At 39.4% G+C, this 21,157-nt stretch overlaps 3 protein-coding genes across 6 annotated transcripts in view; 1 reads left to right on the top strand and 2 right to left on the bottom strand.

Annotated features, from left to right (window-relative positions):
* Positions 1-217: 217 nt before the first annotated feature.
* On the bottom strand, positions 218-3,119 carry LOC120442521. Its single transcript, XM_039619102.1, has 7 exons — positions 3,002-3,119; positions 2,755-2,920; positions 2,503-2,595; positions 2,327-2,383; positions 1,848-1,943; positions 1,639-1,755; positions 218-1,549 (listed from the first exon to the last, which is right to left on the bottom strand). Exons 2-7 carry the CDS (start codon positions 2,914-2,916, stop codon positions 1,520-1,522), a joined length of 555 nt encoding a protein of 184 aa, XP_039475036.1. The 5' UTR covers positions 2,917-2,920; positions 3,002-3,119; the 3' UTR covers positions 218-1,519.
* A 286-nt stretch (positions 3,120-3,405) lies between these two features.
* On the top strand, positions 3,406-11,441 carry si:ch211-269k10.4 (uncharacterized protein LOC100150242 homolog). Of its 2 annotated transcripts, none has more exons than XM_039619737.1 (6): positions 3,406-3,505; positions 5,843-6,019; positions 9,421-9,540; positions 9,629-9,685; positions 9,786-9,893; positions 9,992-11,441. In XM_039619737.1, exons 2-6 carry the CDS (start codon positions 5,855-5,857, stop codon positions 10,091-10,093), a joined length of 552 nt encoding a protein of 183 aa, XP_039475671.1. In that variant the 5' UTR covers positions 3,406-3,505; positions 5,843-5,854; the 3' UTR covers positions 10,094-11,441. The 2 variants fall into 2 exon arrangements, with proteins under 2 accessions (XP_039475671.1, XP_039475672.1); XM_039619738.1 differs by having other exon boundaries at positions 9,995-11,441.
* The window catches only part of zgc:158766 (uncharacterized protein LOC100009641 homolog), a 34,687-nt gene continuing 24,187 nt past the window's right edge, over positions 10,658-21,157 (bottom strand). For 2 of the 3 annotated variants that reach the window (XM_039619735.1, XM_031746222.2), the window contains exons 9-24: positions 20,837-20,935; positions 20,469-20,611; positions 20,214-20,352; positions 19,972-20,094; positions 19,719-19,880; positions 18,714-19,585; positions 17,876-18,125; positions 17,494-17,583; positions 16,693-16,917; positions 16,349-16,519; positions 16,081-16,258; positions 15,844-15,960; positions 15,378-15,656; positions 14,679-14,905; positions 13,008-13,077; positions 10,658-10,995 (exon numbers count right to left, since the gene is read on the bottom strand). In XM_039619735.1, coding sequence (XP_039475669.1) covers positions 13,033-13,077; positions 14,679-14,905; positions 15,378-15,656; positions 15,844-15,960; positions 16,081-16,258; positions 16,349-16,519; positions 16,693-16,917; positions 17,494-17,583; positions 17,876-18,125; positions 18,714-19,585; positions 19,719-19,880; positions 19,972-20,094; positions 20,214-20,352; positions 20,469-20,611; positions 20,837-20,935 — 3,120 coding nt within the window. In that variant the 3' untranslated portion in view covers positions 10,658-10,995; positions 13,008-13,032. The remainder of the gene's footprint in view (positions 10,996-13,007; positions 13,078-14,678; positions 14,906-15,377; positions 15,657-15,843; positions 15,961-16,080; positions 16,259-16,348; positions 16,520-16,692; positions 16,918-17,493; positions 17,584-17,875; positions 18,126-18,713; positions 19,586-19,718; positions 19,881-19,971; positions 20,095-20,213; positions 20,353-20,468; positions 20,612-20,836; positions 20,936-21,157) is intronic. The other variant, XM_039619736.1, reaches the window with a different exon arrangement.

Genomic DNA, 21,157 nt, shown 5'->3' on the forward strand with positions numbered 1-21,157 from the left:
TTATACAGCTGTGTTATGTTACATATATAACAGATCTTAGAAGTCACCATATCCTAAAATCAGTTCTAAAACAAGCTATTTGTCATATTTGGTAACCTTTTGTTTCATCATTTTAGGTTTTTAAAGTAATAATTTCCTGTGATCTGAGAAAGCGGAGCAGAAAATAAAACACATTATTTCCTTCTTAAATAAGTCCAAAGCAGATATTGACACAAAATCAAGTAACACACAAAATTTTATTTATATAGCACATTTAAAACCAAAGTGCTTTACAGTGAAGAGAAAGCGAAAAAAGAAAGACTTCCTCTCGAAACGTTCACACTATCTGCACAAAATAACAAAAAGCGCCCCTCCATCTGCGGTCCTAAAGATCAACAGTTGCTGAATACTTGATGAAAGTACAAACACCTTAAAAGTAAATAAATCTGCTCAGTTGCTTTATCCTACTGACGAGTGTCTGTGTCATTTTTCATAAAGAGCAGAAAAGGCAGTGAGCTACAAAGGCAGCTGATTTTAACAAGATTTTAGGAACGCGCAGAACAATAAAAAGTTCTTTACACACAATATATCCAAATGACTTGTTCCTACTTTATGTTTTGTTATACACTATATATCTTTAAATTGTTATCAATAATCAGTTATTATAATTATCTATATTTACATATATAAATTATTTGTTCCCATCAAAACTATTACATCTTACAGACTGCATTGCGTGCTTCACTTATTTTCTACTTTGTAGCAAACATAAAATAACCCTTGCTTCTCGGATGCATTTGTGCATGTTGTATCGGGGTAGTATTACATTTACACAGGCTACGACAGAGCAAAACACACAGAGAACTGTTTATTTAAAAATATAACTATGTGCTGATTCACAAACACCATAAAAAACATATAATGCTAAAATGCATTAAATAGCAAGCAGTTAAATAGGTGTTTACAAATGGTTAAAAATACAAATATTGACATTTTTTGAAAGTTTAAATTTCAGGAAAGTTTGAGGAATTCTGTCAGCTTGACTGCTCAAGGATCCGGGGAGCAAAAGTCTCTGTGTTATTGTAAAAGTCGGAGACATAAGATCAAACTAAGAGTCGATGACAAGCACTGGAGTCCAGCGGCACCGAGCTCACACCTGTATTATGTTTCTCCATGAATATTCTTGTTAAAAAATTATTAATGTTCAGAATTATAGTTTGCATCCCATTAAAAAAAACAAACAAACAAACTACTGCACATTTACCTTTTTGCAAAAATCAAAGACCGCTTACAAACACATTTTTTTCTTTTTTTACTGAATACAGATGTGGCCGCTGCTTTCATGTGATCCAGAAATAAACATGGAATGCAACTTGTGACTATTCAAAAAGAAAAATAATACATACAACTTATACTTGAGCAGCAGTGCATGACAAATATAGGCTTTCACAGTCGTTGTTTGTTGCATGCTGAGGAGCATATGACACTGACAGGAAAGTTAAATGTAGGTCGTTCGCGGGTTTCCATCTGTCACTAAAATTCAGTCTCCCTGTTTCAGCAGTACGGTGGGCTGCAGAGAAAAACGATGAAGATTATTATTTATAAAATATCTTGTTTTCACTACAACTGTCTTGGAGTATGTAAAGAAGAATGACATACCAAAGTGTTGAAATGTTCTCTACACACAGCTTTGCTCAACCAGTAGATCAAGAATATGGCTATCAAATTTTCAACAACCAGCAGGGTCATTATCAGCACGCTGATTCCTTGAGCCACCTGTAAAGCAAAGCAGTAGTTCAACTTAGCTTGGAATTAAAAAGAAAAAAGCAAACCAAACAAAATGAGAGTGTCTGTAAGCTGCAGCTTACCCCCGAGACATGATGAGGAAAGAAGACCAAGGCGAGAGAAAATGCTGCAACTGACCAGAAGAAGCTGATAATGTTCAGAGAGAACGACAGCTTGGTCTGAAAGATTACAAAACACGTTTCATTAGAAGCATCAACCGCACCAGTGCTACCAATGTGGGTTTAGCGTGTTCCTCATTTAGGACAACAGTCTGAGATCGAAAGAAAAACTTTATAAAGAAGCTCTCCGTTTAGGTTCAAGTGAATGTTACATATCTATAACTGAACACATCTGCGTAAAACCGTAAAAACTGTTTCCTGACATAATGAAGTAATGAAAATTAATACATGCATAATAAAATATTTTTTCGTCTGACCAAGACAATAGTCACTAATATGTCATAATCTTTATGCTAAATTGCTGTAATCAGCAGAAATGTTCTTTTCTATGAGAAGTTATTTCACATGAAAACAAAACCTTAATTTTAAATCAGATTACTCACCACATGCATGTTTGGAAATTTTCCTGCAGCAAAGGACAGCATACCACAGACCACAAACTGCAATAATAATACACATAAATTGTTAAAAGCATGAAAATAATTCTTTCCAAATCATGAAAAGTTTTAGCAATTTGCTTATAACCCCCCCAAAACAAAGCATTTTTGTTTGTTTTTACCAGAATACTCGGTAGAGTGTAGATGAAGACAAATTCTGATTTGCTAACCAGTCCAAGTGTGAAAAGAAACACACCAGCGATGGCTTGAGCTGCCTGATAAAAAAGAAAAATTGTACTAATAAGCAGAAAATAGTGTGCATAATATACAAACAAGCAGGGAATTGTTTGGATAAAACGCAAATTATTTCTTTACACTTATTTATTGCACAGCAGCCCGCCTTTCCATCCGCTTAGAATGAAGTTTAAACTTACTCCCATAGGTGTAGGTTTCCCCTTAATAACAAAGACCTTGTAGGAGTCTCTGAAGACGCAGTGGAATTTCTCTGGCATCAGCTGACCATCTCGGAGATCCCTGAGACTTCCAATTGGAATGGTGATGATCATCGATTCATCACATACGAATGTCTTCCTCATTCTCCTGTGAACGAGATGAAAGAGCGTTAAAGCACCTTGTAGCACTCACTAGTTGCTGAGGTGATCTCTGCAAAACACATAATACCTTTTTTTCCTTCTTCTTCTTCTTCTCTGAAGTTGATTCAGACTTGAATTTCTCTTCTTTGGTTCTTCTTTGAGTTTGACAAGGAAATGACCTGACGCATCAGTTGTCTTTGTTTCTGAAATCCCCCCCCACCCCACAAACACACATGCACACCTCCCATCCCCCTTCTTTCACACCCACAAAAGGCTTGCATGCAAACTTCGGCCAAGATTTAAAACTGACCTAACATAAAATCTAAGATTTCAGTGAGCATTGATTTTAAAAAATCCTTCACAAATCATGTTTAGGAATAAAATGAAAACACTTGATATAGAACATATGGTAGTGAGGCACGGAAACTTGAGGACATTATTATGGCAGAGTTTTTTCTGAGTGAGGAAGTTGAAGGGTACGATGACCTCATCTCTGAGTTTCTGCAGGGAAGTTGAATTCATGTCTAAAGAGAAAGACTCATGAGTGAGACAGAAGCAGAGTGTGATTTAGAGACTGCTCAAGCCAAACAGGGTAAGACTCTCGATCTTCTCTACTGCACTGAAAAAAATCTTTCTTAAAAATACATATTTGCATTTGTGCACCTCCATCTGTGTATATTTGTAGATTATTTGTTTTTTTCATGTTAGAAAAAAATAATTTAAAAAGTCATTAAAGCCTATGTGGATTACAGCTGCTGTCACAATCCACAGACACTTTTTGTCGTTTTTACTCTTACTCGGTTTGATGATAACTAACATTATTTTTGTTGCTTTTTGGTCTGTAAATGTGTGATTCTTTAAACGGCTATAAATTTAAGACATAATATCTTTCACTTTTGAATTTTCTTGCTGTCTCTTTCCAGCTTCCTTAAAATAATTAAGAAACAAATTTAGTAAAACAGTATCGTGTGTCGTATCCACCATATATGGCAAAGAAGTAGCAATAGTATATGCAACTGTTTCCTGAATGCAACACAATAACCATAAATAATCACCTCAAAGTGTTAGAAAAAGTTCAAGGAAACCTTCGTTCTTACTTTTTAAAATCCTCCTAAAAGATTTTTTTTCTGATAATTGAAGTATTGTGATTGAAATAAACATTACGGCAACGTTTCTCTCATATGTGTTATCATCTGTCCCTTGTAGTGGACATCGGGTCTTGGTTGCTTACAGGCTGATGTGATGTAATGATATTTATCCATTTTTGTGTGGATGTCTTTTTATTTCATTAATATTAAAACCGTTAAATGATGGAATACTGTTATTATAACAAAGAACTCCTCATAGTCAACTTTTTCCCCCCCATTCTGTGCATGTAAATACTCACCTAACAATGATTTAACAATGATCGTGGATGGCATTACAGAGGACTGAGTGAGAAAGGATTTTACTCGGACCTGTAGAAGGGGAGTCGTACTCAGTGCTGTCGGGAGATGAGGTGAAGGAGGGCCAGACTGAAAGGTTTTGAGGGCCCTGAACAGGAGCAAAATGATGACACTCTAATATGGATGGGAAGCATTGTGTAAGTTAGGATTTGGAAGTTGTGGGATTGTGTTTCTCAGCGGCCATACAGGACACAGACCTGTGAAGGGAATCATCCTTCGGTGGTCTCAGCGTTGTGGTCAGCACCTCTTAACAGGGCTTTAATTCTTTTTTGTTACTTTGATGGACGCCTAATCTCTCTTGACCTATATATATTACTAGGAACCACTACATTTGGATCTTATGTTCTCTGAGTCATGCGTGAACACAGATATGTTGAAGAGTATTTTCGGTTTTAATGTTGCCTTTGAGGATGAGCACCTCCCTCTGGTCTGGTCTGTGCTGACATTTTTTTTCTAAAACCTACTTACCTATTTTCCATCTGATATAATCAGCACCAGCTGTGGTTAAGAGCAATGTTGTTCTGTTTTCATGTTTCATGTTAAAAATAATTCCCTGGTTGAAACTGAATTGATGAAGACAGGAGAGGTAAAGCTTAGTGCACTTCTAGTATGAATTATATAAATCAAAAGGGTAAAAAAGACATCAGACTCAAAGGTGTGTGTGTGTGTGTGTGTGTGTGTGTGTGTGTGTGTGTGTGTGTGTGTGTGTGTGTGTGTGTGTGTGTGACAAGGCTTTTCCTTCTCTAGAAATCGTAAGCCCTTTATCAAAGAATACTTCTTCTGACATATCACCTCAAACCCTGGTATGTTCTCCGCTGAGCTTTCACCTTCGTCCTTTAATGTCTGGCCTTCCCCCACGTCGTCTCCTGACAGCTCTTGATCTGACTCTACTTCCACAATATTGAGTAAAAACCTTTCTGCCTCACTCTGCCCTCTGCTTCTTGAAGTATTGACCCAGGTTGAAAATAAATAAGAGGTAGTAAGTCCTGCTGTCTCGTGCAGAGATAAATATTTTTGTTTTCAAAGGGATAAAATTACTATTCATTTCTAAAGTCCCACTAAATCAAAGGTAAGACTCTCAAATTTTATCACTCAAACTCCTGTGTGGCTATAAAACGTGGAAACTGCAGTTCCTCTTATTTTGAAAAGAAAGTCCATGTGCTCTGTTAGCCAGGCCCCACAAATGTGTTATCAATAGAAAGACCAGGATGTCCTCTTGACAGTACAGTAGGCCTCATATAGATTGCATAAATTGTGTTCTCATACTCATGTCCTCTGCAGAGGACAAAGGTAATTGCTGGATCTTTTACATGCACAGTTACATTACAGTATTTTATTAAAAAAAATACCATGTAACTGTTCTCAAGGCCTTTGCAGTAGTTGCGCCATATTAAGGCTAAAAAATGCACCACACACTATGCAAGTTAACAATTAGCTAACAATGATTTAATTATACATGTTAATGAAAACAATTATCTCTCCAGACCAGAAGCACCATGGCCTGCGCTGATGTTGATATGGACATCCATGATGAGGATGATCGGCACAGAGGTGGACAGAGGGAGCAGCCAGTAGTGCGTTATTATCAGGCCTCTGAGATGATACCAGACAAGAAAGGGCCACTGCACGATCTGATGCAGAAACATCCAGCTGTGTTGGGGGTAAGAGTGCTCAAACAACAAGCATAATAGCTGTGAAGGGAGCAAAGTCTTTGTGAAGTGTGAATTTGAGTGATGTCCCACAGAGTGTTTGCACACTGATGGCTGCTAATACCAGGAAAAGGAGAAAATACAATAGTACAAATTACTTTCTCAGCAAAGATACCAGCACTTATTAAACACTATAAGCTCTCATAAATGCAAAAGATTTACTGACTTGCATAATGTCTCATATTGAATTTGTTATTTTGTGTGTTATTTAAGATGCTTCACACTTCGTATGTTGCACATTGAGAAAAAAAACAAGGACCAAAACTGTTTTATTTTCTCATACCTAACTGTATGAATGTTACATAGACATACACAGGGGAATTTTTATTTGTTACTTTTGAATTTAATGTTTAAAAATATTTATGAGTATTCATGCAAAGCAGATATGATGTGTAGACCTACCCAAAATAACAAGAGCACTTTGAGCAGATGTGGGCAGTAGCAACAGGAAATGCTCGGTGGAAGTTTTTGTTGCTTCATGTATAAAGACTGTTTCATACAACCCTTTCTAATGTGCTAATTGGTAACACTAAAAAGTGTGCACAGTTGCTTTTAAACCTAAAGGATAGGTAACAAAGTTCACAAACTTGTTTATTTAATATTAATAACATCGAATAATTGCTCATAATGCATACTGCAATTTTTTTGCCTTCATTTGTTTATGTAGGCATGTTTATTCAGTAGCTCTTTAGAGTAATGACCTACAGTAACTGATTAACATACATAAGAACAGTTTTCCACATTAAAATTAATTAAGAATGTTCTCTTCAGGAAATTATAAATAAAAAAGGGTTATTGTAAGAGGATCTGAGGTTGATCTGTCCTGGTGCTGTGGAAATGTGTCTGGGATTTATTAAGTTACCTGTATTTAACCAGGAAGTGCCACTGAGATACAGTCAATCCATCCAATTTACAAGAGAGATGGGATCAAGATGGGATCATATAAAATGTTTGCATTTTACGGTATAAAATACAAAAACGCATCATAAAATACAAAATCTACAGTATAACAAACAATATACTAATACCCACCACAAACACATTAGAAAAGTTCATCCACATCTCATTAACTGTTTCTTATAATTTAACAATTTTTAACAAATATACGTGTCAAAGTTGACCCCTTTCTGCAAACTAGTCCATGCCACAGTGCGTAGTAAGAAAATACTGCTTTCACCAGGTCTGTCAAAACCCTCGGCACATCTAAAAGCAACTGTTATAGGCGCATAGCTGGTAACTATTGGTACTTGGGCAGAAGGTACAAAGTACAAACTGTATTGCTATATAGATAAAAATGACTACCAATGCTATTTTCTGCATACTGGCCTACCATAGAGAATGCAGCGGCGATTCAGAGACTTTGCAATAAACTGTAGAGAAGTGTGGTACGCAAGAATCTGTAAGCCTGAGGAGACAGTACAGTATATGACTATAATAAATCACAGAAAGAAAAGTTGCTTGCGCCTATTTTTTCTTAGAAAAAACTGTAAAGTAATTTTAGTCCTCAAATAAAAACCTTCGCTCGGAGCTTCCTGGAAAGATTAGCAATGTGCACATTATAAAGCAGCTTATCATTTACCCAAACACTTGTATGTGTCGGATATAACAGTGGTTAAAATCATCAAACCGCTGTTAGCCAGCTTTTCAGAAGACCATAAATGTTGTAAATGTTTCTCATACCTGTCCACAGCACAATGCTGTTTTCGGTCCCTGGCACTTATGATCATGTGAGTGCAATAATTTTCATTTGTAAAGTATTATTGTTGCGCCTGGGCGTGCATGGGATAATGATGATTCTTTTCGTATATCATCATGTGAAGATGAAACTTTTCGTGGGACCTGAATAAAAGCTGAAGTTTGGTCAGTTTGTTGGTGTGGAGCAGTCCGGTGCATGTAATCCTCCCCGGATTGGAGGTCTCAGCAAATTCACTCCAAGGTCAAACTGTGCAATTCTCATAAAATTGCAAAAAACCCAAGAGCCACATCTCAGGCTCTACAGGCCTCAGTTAGTATCTTAAATGTTGAATGTTTATGATCGTACAGTTTTAAAAAAGCCTAAATCGAATAACTTGTTTGGAAGACGTGCCAGAAGAAAGAATCTTCTGCGTAAAAAGAACACGGCTGCACAGTTTAGGTTTGCAAAACTGCATCTGAAGCAAGACTTCTGGAATCTTTTTGACATGTGAGACCAAAGCACAGATGTTTGATCATAATGCACAGCAGCATGTTTGGCAAAAGAAACATAGCATATTAGCAGAAACACCGCATGCAAACTGTCAAAGATAAAGGGTGGAGGTGTGATGATTTGTGCTTATTTTTGCAGCTACAGGACCTGGGGACTTTACACTCATTGAGGTGACTGTAAACTCCTCTGTATATCAAATTATTTTAGAGACAAATGTGAGGTCATCTGTCCAACAGCAACAGTTTTGCTGAAAAGCAGGTCATGCAACAGGCCAGTAGAAAAGTTGAAAAAACAACCCCAAAAAGAAGATAATCAAGATGGTGCAATAGCCCAATGAAAATCCAGACCACACACTCTAATTGAAATGCCCTGGCTGTGGCAAGAGCTGCATATAAATGAATGCCCACAAACCTCAATGAACCTAAAGCTGTTGTAAAGAAAAATGAGGCACAATTCTTCCCCACCAGTGTGAGTGACCGATAACTATACATACATACAGGAACTTGAAGTTATTGCTGCTAAAAGTGGCTCTACAAGCTGTTGAATCATGGGGTGTGAGAAAGAAACTGCTGTGAATAATTAGCCGACTGTGAAAAATCTCTTTCACAAAACTGTATTTGTCGTGAAGCAATCCTTGTGTTTCTGAGCTTTACATAACAGGTGAATGTATCCCTCTTATGTTAGGCTCACAAGCCGCACACAGCACAATGTAATCTCAAATAGGCCGACCAATAAAACCATGAACTCGCTAATATGCATGAATAAAAATAAGTGCAGGTTCTACAACATCTCGGTCTTTTCACATGCAGTCCATCTGATACAAAGAAATGTGTCACCACAGCTTGTTGGCTTAATCACTTTCCTCCACTACCTCCAGGCCACGGCCACAAGTCTGTGTCAATAAGAAGCCTTTAAAGGTGACAATGAAGAAGTCAAGAATTCAGACTTTGTCTATGATGTGATCCATGCTTGAGAACTCACTACAGAATGCTTCCTAATGCGAAATACAGTTGACCCAAATGCTTCTGCAAGGGACTCAATTCGATTCAAGCCCAGCCCTTTTCATCCATATCATCCCATCTTATAAAGGAAATAAAGAAATCTCTAAAAAAAACAGGGTTGATCTTAATGGCATGTAAATATTAATATTTTTCTGTCGCTCCGTTAGTCTTTGCAGATGGTGAGTGGCCTCCTCAGCATCGGAGTGGGAATAGTTTTTGCAGCAACCCAGGAGATCCATGAGTCGCTTTTCTCTCTGTTCAGAGTTTCCCAACTGAGCGGCTCGCTGGTACGTCTCTGCTCAAACAGAAAATTACGCACTAAGTAGCGAAGACTCATTTCTGGGACTTTCTAAACTCTATTTTCCTCCTTTGCAGTTCATAATCGCTGGAATTGTTTCCAACCTGTTGTTCAAATACCCAGCATTGCTTAGTGTGAGTAAAACCCAGCACAAGTCTGAAAATACAGCTACAGATGGTGAATCTGATAATTGGTTTAAAGAACTCTGTGTTTTTGTTGTTTTGTTTTTTACAGGTGTGCCTCACAGTAAACGGCGGCTGCATTATTGTGGCCGTTCTTGCAGTTCTTCTGATAAGCGTCGACCTGGCCAGGTGGGATCCACAAAATGAAGATCATCTGAGGGTATGACACATTATAAATATGACAAAACGATGAGCTGTTTCTTTATATTTTTGTAAAAGAAATGTAATGTTTTTATTTGTTTGTTTGTTTGTTTCTAGCAGATGGAGATACTGGAGCTTTGTGTACTGGGGCTTGAAGTTTCCCTCTCTGCAGTCCTCTGCTTCTGGTTCTCCAAAGAGAAACGTGCGAAAAACAAATAATCAAACTGATGAAATTTGCTGAGAAGAAAGTGAGAATAAATAATACTATACTGTAAATAAAGTGTTTGAATGAAGAGGAATAGGGAACAATATATTTATGCTTAAAAGAAGTTAAGTGATGCAAACCTTTAGTGTTTTCTATAGTCTGAGTGTGGCTTTCAGTTTTGTCTCAATTGTCTATACTGGAGTACAAACCCCCGCTGCACAGCCTGGGCTGTGGTCTGTGCGTAAAGACTGACTCGGACTGAGAACACAGGACTTGTGGTAAACGAGTGTCAGCTTCTCTCATGTGCAGGAAAAACCACTTTTTTTCTACTCAGCCCCTGCATCTCTTTGTTTAACGGTAGTGCTGAGTCTCTTAGTTCACTTCTGTTTATTTGCAAGGGTCCCTCTGTGTGTGGTTTTTACACTCATACTTTTTTATCAGTGGAAATATCGGTTGCATGTTTTTGCGTGCACTCACACTTTTGAGATGTTTTCACGCACTGAGCGTTTTGCTCAACTTTGAAGACTTTTGTCTGTAAAAGAACAGCTTCCCCCAGTGTAACAACAAATACAACCACGTGTTTAAAACGTTTTAATCTTCTGTACAAGGACTGACTGCAAGAGAAGTGCGACAGTACAACATTGTCGGGATTGGTCAGCTATGTTTCGTTTTGTAAAATACATCTACAGTATAAACACATGGCTAGCTTACAAAAAAAATGTACAGACCTCTGACGTACCGTCACGACAGCGTATATTATGTGTCAGTTATACATTTACAGTATTGTAACGAAATGTAATATGTAATAAGTTGCATTTTAGTCATTAAAGTTGTAGTGCTGTGAAGCTTTAATCCGCTTATTTTTCCCGTCTCCTCGCCGTGAAGTACAAGCTGCTGCCTCCTGCAGACCTCATAGCTGCAAAGAAATGCAAAAGGAAAAATGTTAAAAGACGTGTAAAAGAATACTTTTTTTTAATATGCAATCAGAAGGGTTTAAGTTGAGTAAACATGCAGCATTAAGCATGTCAAGTCAAGAAAACGCTCCCAATACACCTTTTAATAAAGCAAAACCACATCGCATGCTAGATGAACATCTGTCAACTGTGAAATGCTTAGTGATTTTAAGGCATCAGTGTTTCACACAACATCAGGAAGGTGAGCAAAATGTAGACAAAACTGTGCACCGTGTAAAGAAACGACCAAAACAACACAACCTTTAGCAGTTGAAATAAAGATGCCAGCTTTTTCTTTCATTAAACGTTTTATTTGTGTGGCATTTAAAGCAAAAACATTCTGAATAGGCGAAGGTGTTTTTTCTAACCTGTAATGTTGATTAAATGTATTAAAGTTGGACAGAAAGTACGTGAGTGATTTATTCATTTGTCACAACGCATACCTTTAATATGCCTAAAAGTAAAGGCACCATAAAAAGCTTTTACCTATCAGGACACCCAGTTCTTACCAGCTTTTAAAAGATATAAATACAACTTAAACTGTGTTATTATCTATGCAGTCAAAATGCAGAAGCACCGTGTGAAAAATGAAGTACGGCGCACAATTCAGGATCTGTATAACCACTTTTAGCAGCAGTAACTGGAAGCAATGGTTTTCTGTGTGACCTTATCATTTTCTCACACAACTGTGAAGAAATTTTGGTCTTTATTACTACAGTGCTTCATGTTACTGAGGTTCGTATTTGCTTATCCGCTGCGCTCTTAACTTCAAGATCTGGACGTTGACTGGACGGCAGAACCGTGATTCTGCTGTGCTCTGTATCGTCCTGCAGCATAACTCAATTTGGGCCAAACTATAGCTGTTGGAGAGGTGGCCTCAAATTTGATGCTAGAATACTTCGGTATAAAGAGAAGTTCACGGTCAACTCTGTGATTGCAAGGTGCCCAGGTTCTGTGTTTGAAAAACAGGCCCCAAATCATCACTCCTCCTCCCCCGCGCTTGACAGTTGTTTTGAGGTGTTTGTGGTGATATGCTGTGTTTGCTTTTTACCAAACATGGTGCTGTTCATAACTGCCAAACATCTCCAGTTTCACCCTCTTTCTAATTATACTGCCACACACTTAACATGCAAAGTGACATGTGTTGAGTCTGAGATGTAGCTCTGCGCATCGAACGGTCCGACCCCAGCAATTTGCTGGGAACGTTCGGCAAATGTCTTGAGCGTTACATTTGAGAATAAAACGTTCTCTAGTGTGTAAAGAATAACTTTAAATTGTTTGGAAAATGATCCTGAAACCCTTCCTACACCTGAACGCCCCAAACCTGCAAAATTCCCAGACTACTTCTTTTATCGAGGTTCTCACGCTTGCTGAAGATCAACAGCGCCTGGCTGTTACTTACGCTCTTCATACCTAATTCTTCACACGCAGCTTCTACATTTTGCTTAGTTTGGAGTTACATAAACATCGATAGGATGTAATTTAACTAACTTTACGTCTACACTTTAATACTGCCAGATGCACTTGCTATTTTGTAAATGGCTTGTTTTAAAAAAAATAAAATTTCCTCCATTTTTTGAGCTAAAAAACAGCAAGATTCTTAAAAACGCAAAACTCACACAGATGCTATACAAAAACAAAAAAATCACTCTTAAAACATAGCATGCATGTGTTCAAGCATGCACGATCTCAAGAACACGTGTTTTTATTATGATACACGCTTCACCCTCATGCCAAAGAGAAACATGGATGAAAAAAGGGGGAGAAACATGAAAAAGAGCCAAACCACCCATCAGAAGGACAGCTCACTAAACCCTCTCAACCCATCAGGACAAACTCCCATGCAGCACGCAACACAAAAGATTTTTTTTCCCACACAGATTAGTATTCAGGCCACGGCTACATCCTCACAGTTGTTAATGAGGTTGTGAAGGGAACATTACAGATGTCCACCCCTGTGACATCGGTTACTTACTGAGCTAAAACCCCTCAGCTCTGAGTCAGACCAATGTAGACAGGCCTACCGCTATATGAGAGGTCTTGCTCTGGTAAAAACAAAAGAGCAAAAAAGTGGTGAGTTAAACTATAGAAGCAACTACTTCTGCTTCAAGTCTGACACCCACCTTAAAAATAACATTTAAGTAATCAGTTCCCCTTTACAGGACACTCGGCTTCATTAGTAATGCTGTCTAATAAGGAGTGTGAGCTTCGTAGCTAAAGATCCAAGTGTAGATAACGTGATGAAAAAATATATATTTTCAAGAAAAGATCTTAAAAGGTTTGCAGATGATGGATGGCCCGCTCTATGTGTAGTGCAGTATCATGTAAAGTAAAATTATAAGTAAATTATGTTTCCAGCTTGAGGTTTCTTTAAAAAGTACTTTTATATTTCTTGTTCAACAGTTTTTAAACTGTTTTTTGAATTGCTGTTCTTTCCAATCCTAATGTTGTTGCTGTTTGTCTGTAAAAGCAAGAACAAAAAACCCCTAAATTTTCAGAGAGACATTTTAGAATAACATAACTGCTCATTTCTGCCTCAGCTGTTTTATCTCAAAAACTAAAAACTACAATAACAGGCACATATATCTGCAGCCATTCCAGTCAGTCATGCAGTTTCTTTGCAGAAATTGTTCAAAATGCTTTACAAATGTTGCTCGCTTCGTCAATCTGTTAAAATGACAGCATTCTGTCCACTTTCACACATTACAGCCTTATTTATGCAATTTTTGCCACTAATGCCCAAATGAGTCTGTCGAACTGTCATCACACTTTGGATCGTTTAGTTGTCTCGCGCTCGCGGGCATCGTCTGGGTGTTTACGTCTGAATACAAAAGACTGCGTGCTGCAGCGGCTGCACCTGCCTCTCACGCTCGGGCTTAGAAAGAGAGAAAGATCACGCTTCCAGATTGAGAACGGCGAAAATGCGTGACAGATGAATTCAGAAATGAAGCCGACATGTTCAAAGATCAGCACGTTGCTGGCAGGGAGCGCACGTCTGAAAGGGGTTTTAGGAAATCTCACTTGAAAAGTCCTGTTGATTAGTTTTGGTTTGTTTGTGGTGACCTGTTATATATGTTGTACAAAGAGATGGTGTGTTATTTAGCCCACCTGCGTTTATTAACTGAATGGAAAATGACTGTCAGAAACAAATGATGCAGTTGAATAACAGTGGAAACTGCTAACACTAACCACAATGACCACACATACAATTTAACACTTTTAAAAAAGGTTTCCACAAAAACCTTAACTGAGTGGCAACTGAGTGTGTTTTGTCTTGGTCTTTTCTGTTTTTCAGACTGCTACACAAAGAGGCACATATGAACCACAAATAGGGAACAATGTGCCAAAGTTAAATGTCAACTTCTTAGAAAACTGGAACATGAAAATTATCATAGGAGAAAGGAAGAAGTGAAGCTACAAACTACTATGCACTGCCTAATAGTGCATATTGATGGAATCAGAAGAACAATAGAAAGACATGTAGAATGCAGAAAAAGTTTAGTACATTTGGTTAACACGGCTAATGACATTACATTTTTTTAAAAAGGCAGAGGTAAAGTATGAAAAAATGTGATGGCTGCAACAATAAAGCCTCAGTTTTCTTTTACATATATAACAATAATAATGACGGAAATCAAACACTCACTGCTGTGATAAACTTGGTGCCTTGGGGGTGGAGGTCTTCATCCTTCTGGAAAATCGAGGGCTCTGCTATGGAGGATGGAGGTGTGGTGGAGCAGAGGAAAGAAGAGGACTCGTTGTTGTTGTAAGAGTCCATGGTGACGTTGGTGTGCCCGGGTATGGCGAGCGTATTCAGTCCTGTCACACTTTCACTGGATGTACACTGAGAGGATGTCTCAGAGCTCTCAATGACTGTCACAGAAAGCATGGAGAAAGATTAGATATATAAATAAAGCAATACAAGATCAGCAAGAGAGGACTCTGTTCACCTCATTCACAGGCCGAGTTTAAAATTTTCTGTCATTTGCATGTTATTAAAGCATTCAAAAAGACATTTGTTTACACATTTTATGTGTAGGAGTTTGTAACTTTGGTGACTCCTTGTGGTAGCAGCAAACAAGACACCTAACTGCATGTTTTATTTACTTGTTCTATTGTTTATCATGCGATGCAATTTTGTGTAATAATTTTGGATTTGTTTGAAGTGCAAATTACCAAAGTTTGCTCTGTTCTGTGCTACAAGATTAGATTGGATAAGGTTCACACTTGAGAAAATGTTGTAGGGAGAAAAGATGAATGAAGGTCAATCACCAATGAGTGCCTGATTTCTCCCTCAGAGCAAACAAACAAAACAAAACCGGCGAATGAACATCTGGTCACTTACTCATGGAGGGCTGGCTCACGGTGTCCTGCTCCAGCTCATCTTCCTCTATGCAGTCATAGGGCCACTGGGTAAAGGAGGGAACGCTGCCTGCTGGGTGCGAAAGTGTGTGCGGGTGAGAAGGTGAGGAGTACAGGTGGAGATTGAGGGAGCCCAGCAGGGAGGAGGACGACTGGCTGCTGGAGGAGGAGGTGCTGCTGTTGGAGATGGTGGAGTGAGGCCTCTTGAACGAGGCCACGTGTTCAAATGAGGACACTGCGATGGACGCTCTCGTCCTCGACTCTGGCGTTACAGAGAAGTGAAGTGAGCTGTTAGATAAGCAACAATGAAAACCAGTGTTGTGGTACTTTTTTTTTGTTATCACACCTTCAGAAAGATTAATGCGTTAATTGTACTGATTATGACGTAAATAGCAAACAGATATTCCATTGGAAAGAAAAAGAATATTTAGTTCCCAAAGTCAGCTCACCTGTCCCCTTCATGGTATAATCAATGGCTCTGTCACTGATAGCTGCGTCACTTGGCTTGATGTCCATGAACGGTTTGCTTCCAATTCCCATAGACACCATCTCCTGCATGCGCAGCTCTACAATGACAAAACAAAAATATCTCCAATGACAAAATGTTCGTGTGTGTCACCTTATTTGTTTTGTGTGATGTATTTAAGAGTTTGTGTCAAAATGCACAATCTTTCACAGAAACAGACCTCTGTTTCTGAGCGCCTGCCTCCACAGAATCTTCCCAATAATAGTTGTCCACACTGCCTTGACCTCTGCAGAGCTGGCTTGGAGTATAAACGTGTCTTGTGACTTCCTCCGACGGAACCAGATCTCAAAGCGTAGGCCGCTGTCACCGACATTTTCAGTCATGCCTATCTCTGCTGTCTATACAGAAAACAATAAGAATATAAAAGTAAAGCTCTACTCTAAAAGCAGTCCAGACCAAAAAATCCTCCTCAAGCAATAAATTCTTACTTTGAAAGACTGTTTGTAGATGTAAATGTCATATCCTCCCTCTATCTTCTTGGTCTTGCTGAAGAGGATGAGGTCTTCAAACAAGAAGACTTGGCGGAGGTATTTCCTGCGACCACACCAGACCATGAACTCATCCTGGCAGCGGAGCTGACCCTGTTCTTTCAGGTTCACCTGGAGAGGAAACATGGCTGCTTGCACACATCAGCGAGAACAATGCGATTCCTGGTGGGAGTCTGACCTTATTCTACTGTATCACATTTAAAACAATGAACTCCAGCAAAAATAGCTTTGATGACCTAAGTTTGAGTACCTCTGTTTCATATCTGTGCCTGCCTATAACTTACATCACATCCTCGAATGGCGTCCATAGCCAACAGATCATTCCCATGGCGGAGCTGAAACTTGACCATCTCTTCTGCAGTGCGAAGGTCACTCAGCTCCTGCTCCTGGGACTGGCTGCACTCTTTTATCAGGTCTTTGAGCAACAGTGCATATTTACTCATCCTCTGAATGGGCTTCAGCAAGTAGGATGCCAGGTCCATCTTATCCCCGAGCTCCATCTGCTTATTCTGGAGGGAGAAATCATCATTACTCCTCTACTAATCAGCACAATTTTGAAAACAGGGCTACTTTTGTCAGTGTTTTTTTTTAAATTCACTGATCTGTTGGTCAATTCTGCTTCATCCGGATATAAATAATTATATCACACCAATTCTCAGCCACTTCATCCATTACTACTCCCCATGCTGAACTATTAGCAACTCGTAAATGTGTACTGTTATTTATGATTTCTGTATGCAAGTCTCAGTTTTAAATACTGCCTGGATTAAAAAAAAGAACTACCATCACTTCATTCGTGGGTTTGTGATATCCTTACAAAATCATGAGGGACTGATGATTACAAACAACGTATGCCCTAAATTATATCCTGTTTTAACACCTAATTATGCTTAATTTACTGGATGCTGGATTAAAAAGAAAAACCTAAAATAGAAACTGAGACACATAAATGAATAAGTTCAGTGCACAGTAGGGTCATTTTCTCGTAAACCTTTCTATAATCAGAGAGGTTGAAAGGTTGTTTTGCAGCCTGTATTCAGTCACTGTGTGAGGAATGTAACCAAAGTAAGAGATTCCAGACGCACCTTAAAGAATTCGTTCCCGTGGCTGCTGAGCAAAGCGTCGGACTGCGGCTTATTTTTGCTGTACAGAGCATACATTCCAAACTGATCCTCCTGCACACAACATTAACAAGTTACAACACTACAGCAAAGTGTATGCTGACATGTCAGTATGATTCACAAAGCATGCTGCATGATTCAGAGACTGTAATTCACCAGGTACTTTCATTTTGCTGCTGAGTACATGAGCACACAAGCAATAATGGAGCAGTGTGGGATAATGAAACAATCACTACATGACAAACTACACTAAACCGGTGTTTAAAGCTAGTAGCTACACAGTAACACATCTCGATGAAGCAACGAGACCTGAAAGCTGTTTCAAATTAAGTGTAAGGATACTCACATGCCGCAGAAAACAGCTACTGATGGACAGCGGGGATTGGGTGCACGCCTCCAGCTCCTTTAAGAAATACTGGCTGTGGAAGTCCCACAGTTTCTCCACATTCCCAAAAATGATGCTCCGTTTCCCCCGCAGGTCCTGAGGCAAATCGAGGCGCTCCATTTCGGGGAAATAGTGCTCAATGATGTAGCTGAGTGAGCGAACGTACTCCCTCTCTGTGGAAATCATTTCGTCCATGATGTGCTGCACTTTACTGTTGAACAGAAGGACGCATCAGGGTTACGACTGAGAACAACAGGGATGATAATGTGGACAATTTTGATTGTTTGACAGTGAGTCCCCCCAAAAAAAAAAACCAGTAAAAAAATATCCAAATCTGAGGGTTAGATTTGTTCGACTTCACTTCATAATATAAAAAGTTGAATATTTTGGGTTGTCTGTGTTGTTTTTACCTGTAATAGTCACAGGTACGCAAGTCTATGACTAATCTGACAATGAGTGACTGTAACACCATTAGAGTAATACCACAAGACTGTCATTAAAGTCTAGTAATCACCTGAAAACTACACACTGGTTTTAACAGGTCAGTTCCAAGAAAGTATGAGGCAGGTTTAAAGCAGTTACTTAATATGAGAATATGAAGGCTTTTTAAAAATAAACCACAAATTCACATGTCTGGCTTAACAGGACTGAGGCTGGTGTAGTTTGTCATGAAAATGTTAGCTTTTGGTGTTATTTTTTCCCCATATATTACAAAAACATCATAAACGTGTTGTTTATAACTACATATACATCAGGTTCTATCCCAGCGTATTCTTGATATAACTGATTAATTCCTCACCTGCTCTGTTTCTTTCCATCTCCCTCGCTGCGCCTGGTATGGATCCTGCAGGGCGTAGACATGCTGCGGCTGCGGCCTAGCGTGGGGCTCGTCACATCAGGTCTCTGCAGCTTCTTCTCTGCAGACACGTTATTGGTCACTTCCAAACCCTTAATGTAGATGCCTGTATATCCGTGAATGTGACTGACATCCGAGTGGGTGCTGTCTCTCGGGGATAGCTCATGGCTCATGGTCTTCTTCATGATCTTCTTCATGGGTTGCTTGCGCACCCGGGAGGCTCCAGAGTAGATGGGCTCGGAGCGGCAGGAGACGATCGAGTCGATAGTGCAGTCGCTGTCTGTGTCATCAAACATGGGTGGGCTCTGTCTCAGTTTGCTCTCGCTGTCGGGGAAGAAAGGGAAGTGCGATGAAGAGGAGATCGAACTTGTGGGACTCTTGGAAAAAGGCCTGACAGAGAGATTTTTGTTGTCCTCAAAATTTAATGGCTTAATTGGTCCAGGTAAACGCACACATCCATTAGCTCCACGCTGCTCTGGAGTGATGATCTGAACTTCTGCAGGGTTCAGAGAATCCGGCGTATCAGCAGCTGTGGAGTCCTGAGCTGCTTCCATGGCTCGAGCCAAAGTCTCCTCCAGCTGCTGCTTGGTCTGTTGACATTTGTGCCACACGGCGTTCCACTGCTGCAGCTGATCAGGAGACTCCAGTGAAAGCACCATGTCATTAAGCGTGCTGAAGTTTTCCATGGAGAACTTGGATGCCTCAGTGCAGTAATCCTGTAGGACCTGCACCACAGAGGGCGAAAATCTTCCCCCTGGGCTGGCCAGATTCAGTTGATGGAAGTAATCTTGACAGTGATCCGTCCACTGGTTTGCCTACAGATGTAAAAAGGTGGTTTAAATATCTTAGATATACACAATATGGCTAAACACAAATCATTCAATGTTCAATCTTTTAAGAAAGGTGATCAATTAAAATGTGATATCACTTTGCATGAATTTCACTTACCGAATCATAGAACTCATACAGGTTGGCTAGGATGTCTAGCTTTGCCTTCCTTTGCTCAACTCTGCTCAAAATGGAACCCAGATGTTGTTTAAAGTCAAGAAGAACCTCTGGAAGGGCCTCTGGAGACTCTTTGACCAGCTGCAGGCCACGTCTCTGCTGGTTCTGTGAGCGAAAAAGATCAATTTAGCACCGAATCCCTTCTAAAAGTTACATATAACATAATCAGTTCACATAAAAGTTGAGGTATCTTTACCACTGATTCCTCCAGAAATTGGCTCAAGCTCTCTCTCATCTCCTTTATTTTGGCTGCAGACAGAGTTAATGATTCCAAAGGCGCAAGCTGCTTCTCTCCCGCTACACTGAACCAAAGTTTGATCTGAAAAAGAGAAAGGAATTGTCAATTACTGAGGATGCTTTTTTTTTAAAGAGATAAAAAAACAAACAAGAAAAGCTCTGCAGAGCAGGTGGGAAGATGGTATTTAATGTAAAAGTCACCTGCTGAGTTTGCTCCTCAAACCTGTGCGCCTCCAGCAAGCTCTCTAACTGTTTCTGTGACTTGTTTGAAAGGATCACAAGCTTATGAACTTCTTCATCTACTTGATTGTAGAGTGCATTTAACATGTCGACAGTGTCCCTGAAAAAAACAAAAAAAAAAACAATATTCAGACAGGTTACAAGACGTTCCTTTTAATCATCATGGATACTACTCATTATGATCACTGGGCACCATTGCGTCCTATCATGATCTACCTGTAGTTTTCATTGTCGCAGGCTTCTTCCTTCCTGATACGGGCAAGTACAGTTCCACCTTCCAGACGGAGTCGGTTTAGACAGGTGTCATCTAGTACACACTTCATGAGATGCTTCTGCTTCTCTAACACCTCAGACACCTCCTGATATAAACACAGATAGGGGTAAACGGATACACATTTACACAGTAGATCAAGGTTATCAACCCTTTTTCTTCTTTTCTTTTTTTTTACAAATATCCTGGAAACTAAGAATGAAACAAACTGGTAAACATTTTACTACAAAGAAAAAGCCAGCAGACATCTATTGTGTGTGAGTGGAGACACATAAATCAGAAGGCCAGACTGTTTGCAGGGCTTGGCTCTGACCTTAGAGGTCTTCAGGTTGCTGCTGGCGCTCAGTGAGCTAATAGACTCCTGAAGGGAGGCGATGGCCGCACTACAGCTGGCGGCAAAAGGTTCGATTTTCTGTAAGTAAAAGAAGACAAGAGGAAAAAAGAAAGCAAGGGAAGTGAGACTGTTAACACCTACAGTGTCAAAACAGTGATATTACCAAATGTGAAACTGATCATGTTTCAACTGGCTTGCTGGTGGGGGAAGTTTGCCTTTGGGGCTTTCTGCCAGAACGCTTGTCTTTTTTTCCCCTTTTACATTATTTTCAGTACTCGGCTATAATTTGGTTTAGACAGC

Source organism: Oreochromis aureus, linkage group 11 (assembly GCF_013358895.1).
Source record: "Oreochromis aureus strain Israel breed Guangdong linkage group 11, ZZ_aureus, whole genome shotgun sequence".
NCBI classification, from domain to species: Eukaryota; Metazoa; Chordata; class Actinopteri; order Cichliformes; family Cichlidae; genus Oreochromis; species Oreochromis aureus.

Bases quoted from the DNA above. Each gene is read 5' to 3' on its own strand.
- LOC120442521 (XM_039619102.1), bottom strand. From the start codon at position 2,916: ATGAGGAAGACATTCGTATGTGATGAATCGATGATCATCACCATTCCA. The intron at 1,944-2,326 runs GTGAGTAATCTG...GTAATCTTTCAG, and splicing joins AATTTCCAAACATGCATGTG to ACCAAGCTGTCGTTCTCTCT. The intron at 1,756-1,847 runs GTAAGCTGCAGC...TTTGCTTTACAG, and splicing joins TTCCTCATCATGTCTCGGGG to GTGGCTCAAGGAATCAGCGT.
- si:ch211-269k10.4 (XM_039619737.1), top strand. From the start codon at position 5,855: ATGGCCTGCGCTGATGTTGATATGGACATCCATGATGAGGATGATCGG. The intron at 9,686-9,785 runs GTGAGTAAAACC...TGTTTTTTACAG, and splicing joins AATACCCAGCATTGCTTAGT to GTGTGCCTCACAGTAAACGG. The intron at 9,894-9,991 runs GTATGACACATT...GTTTGTTTCTAG, and splicing joins AAAATGAAGATCATCTGAGG to CAGATGGAGATACTGGAGCT.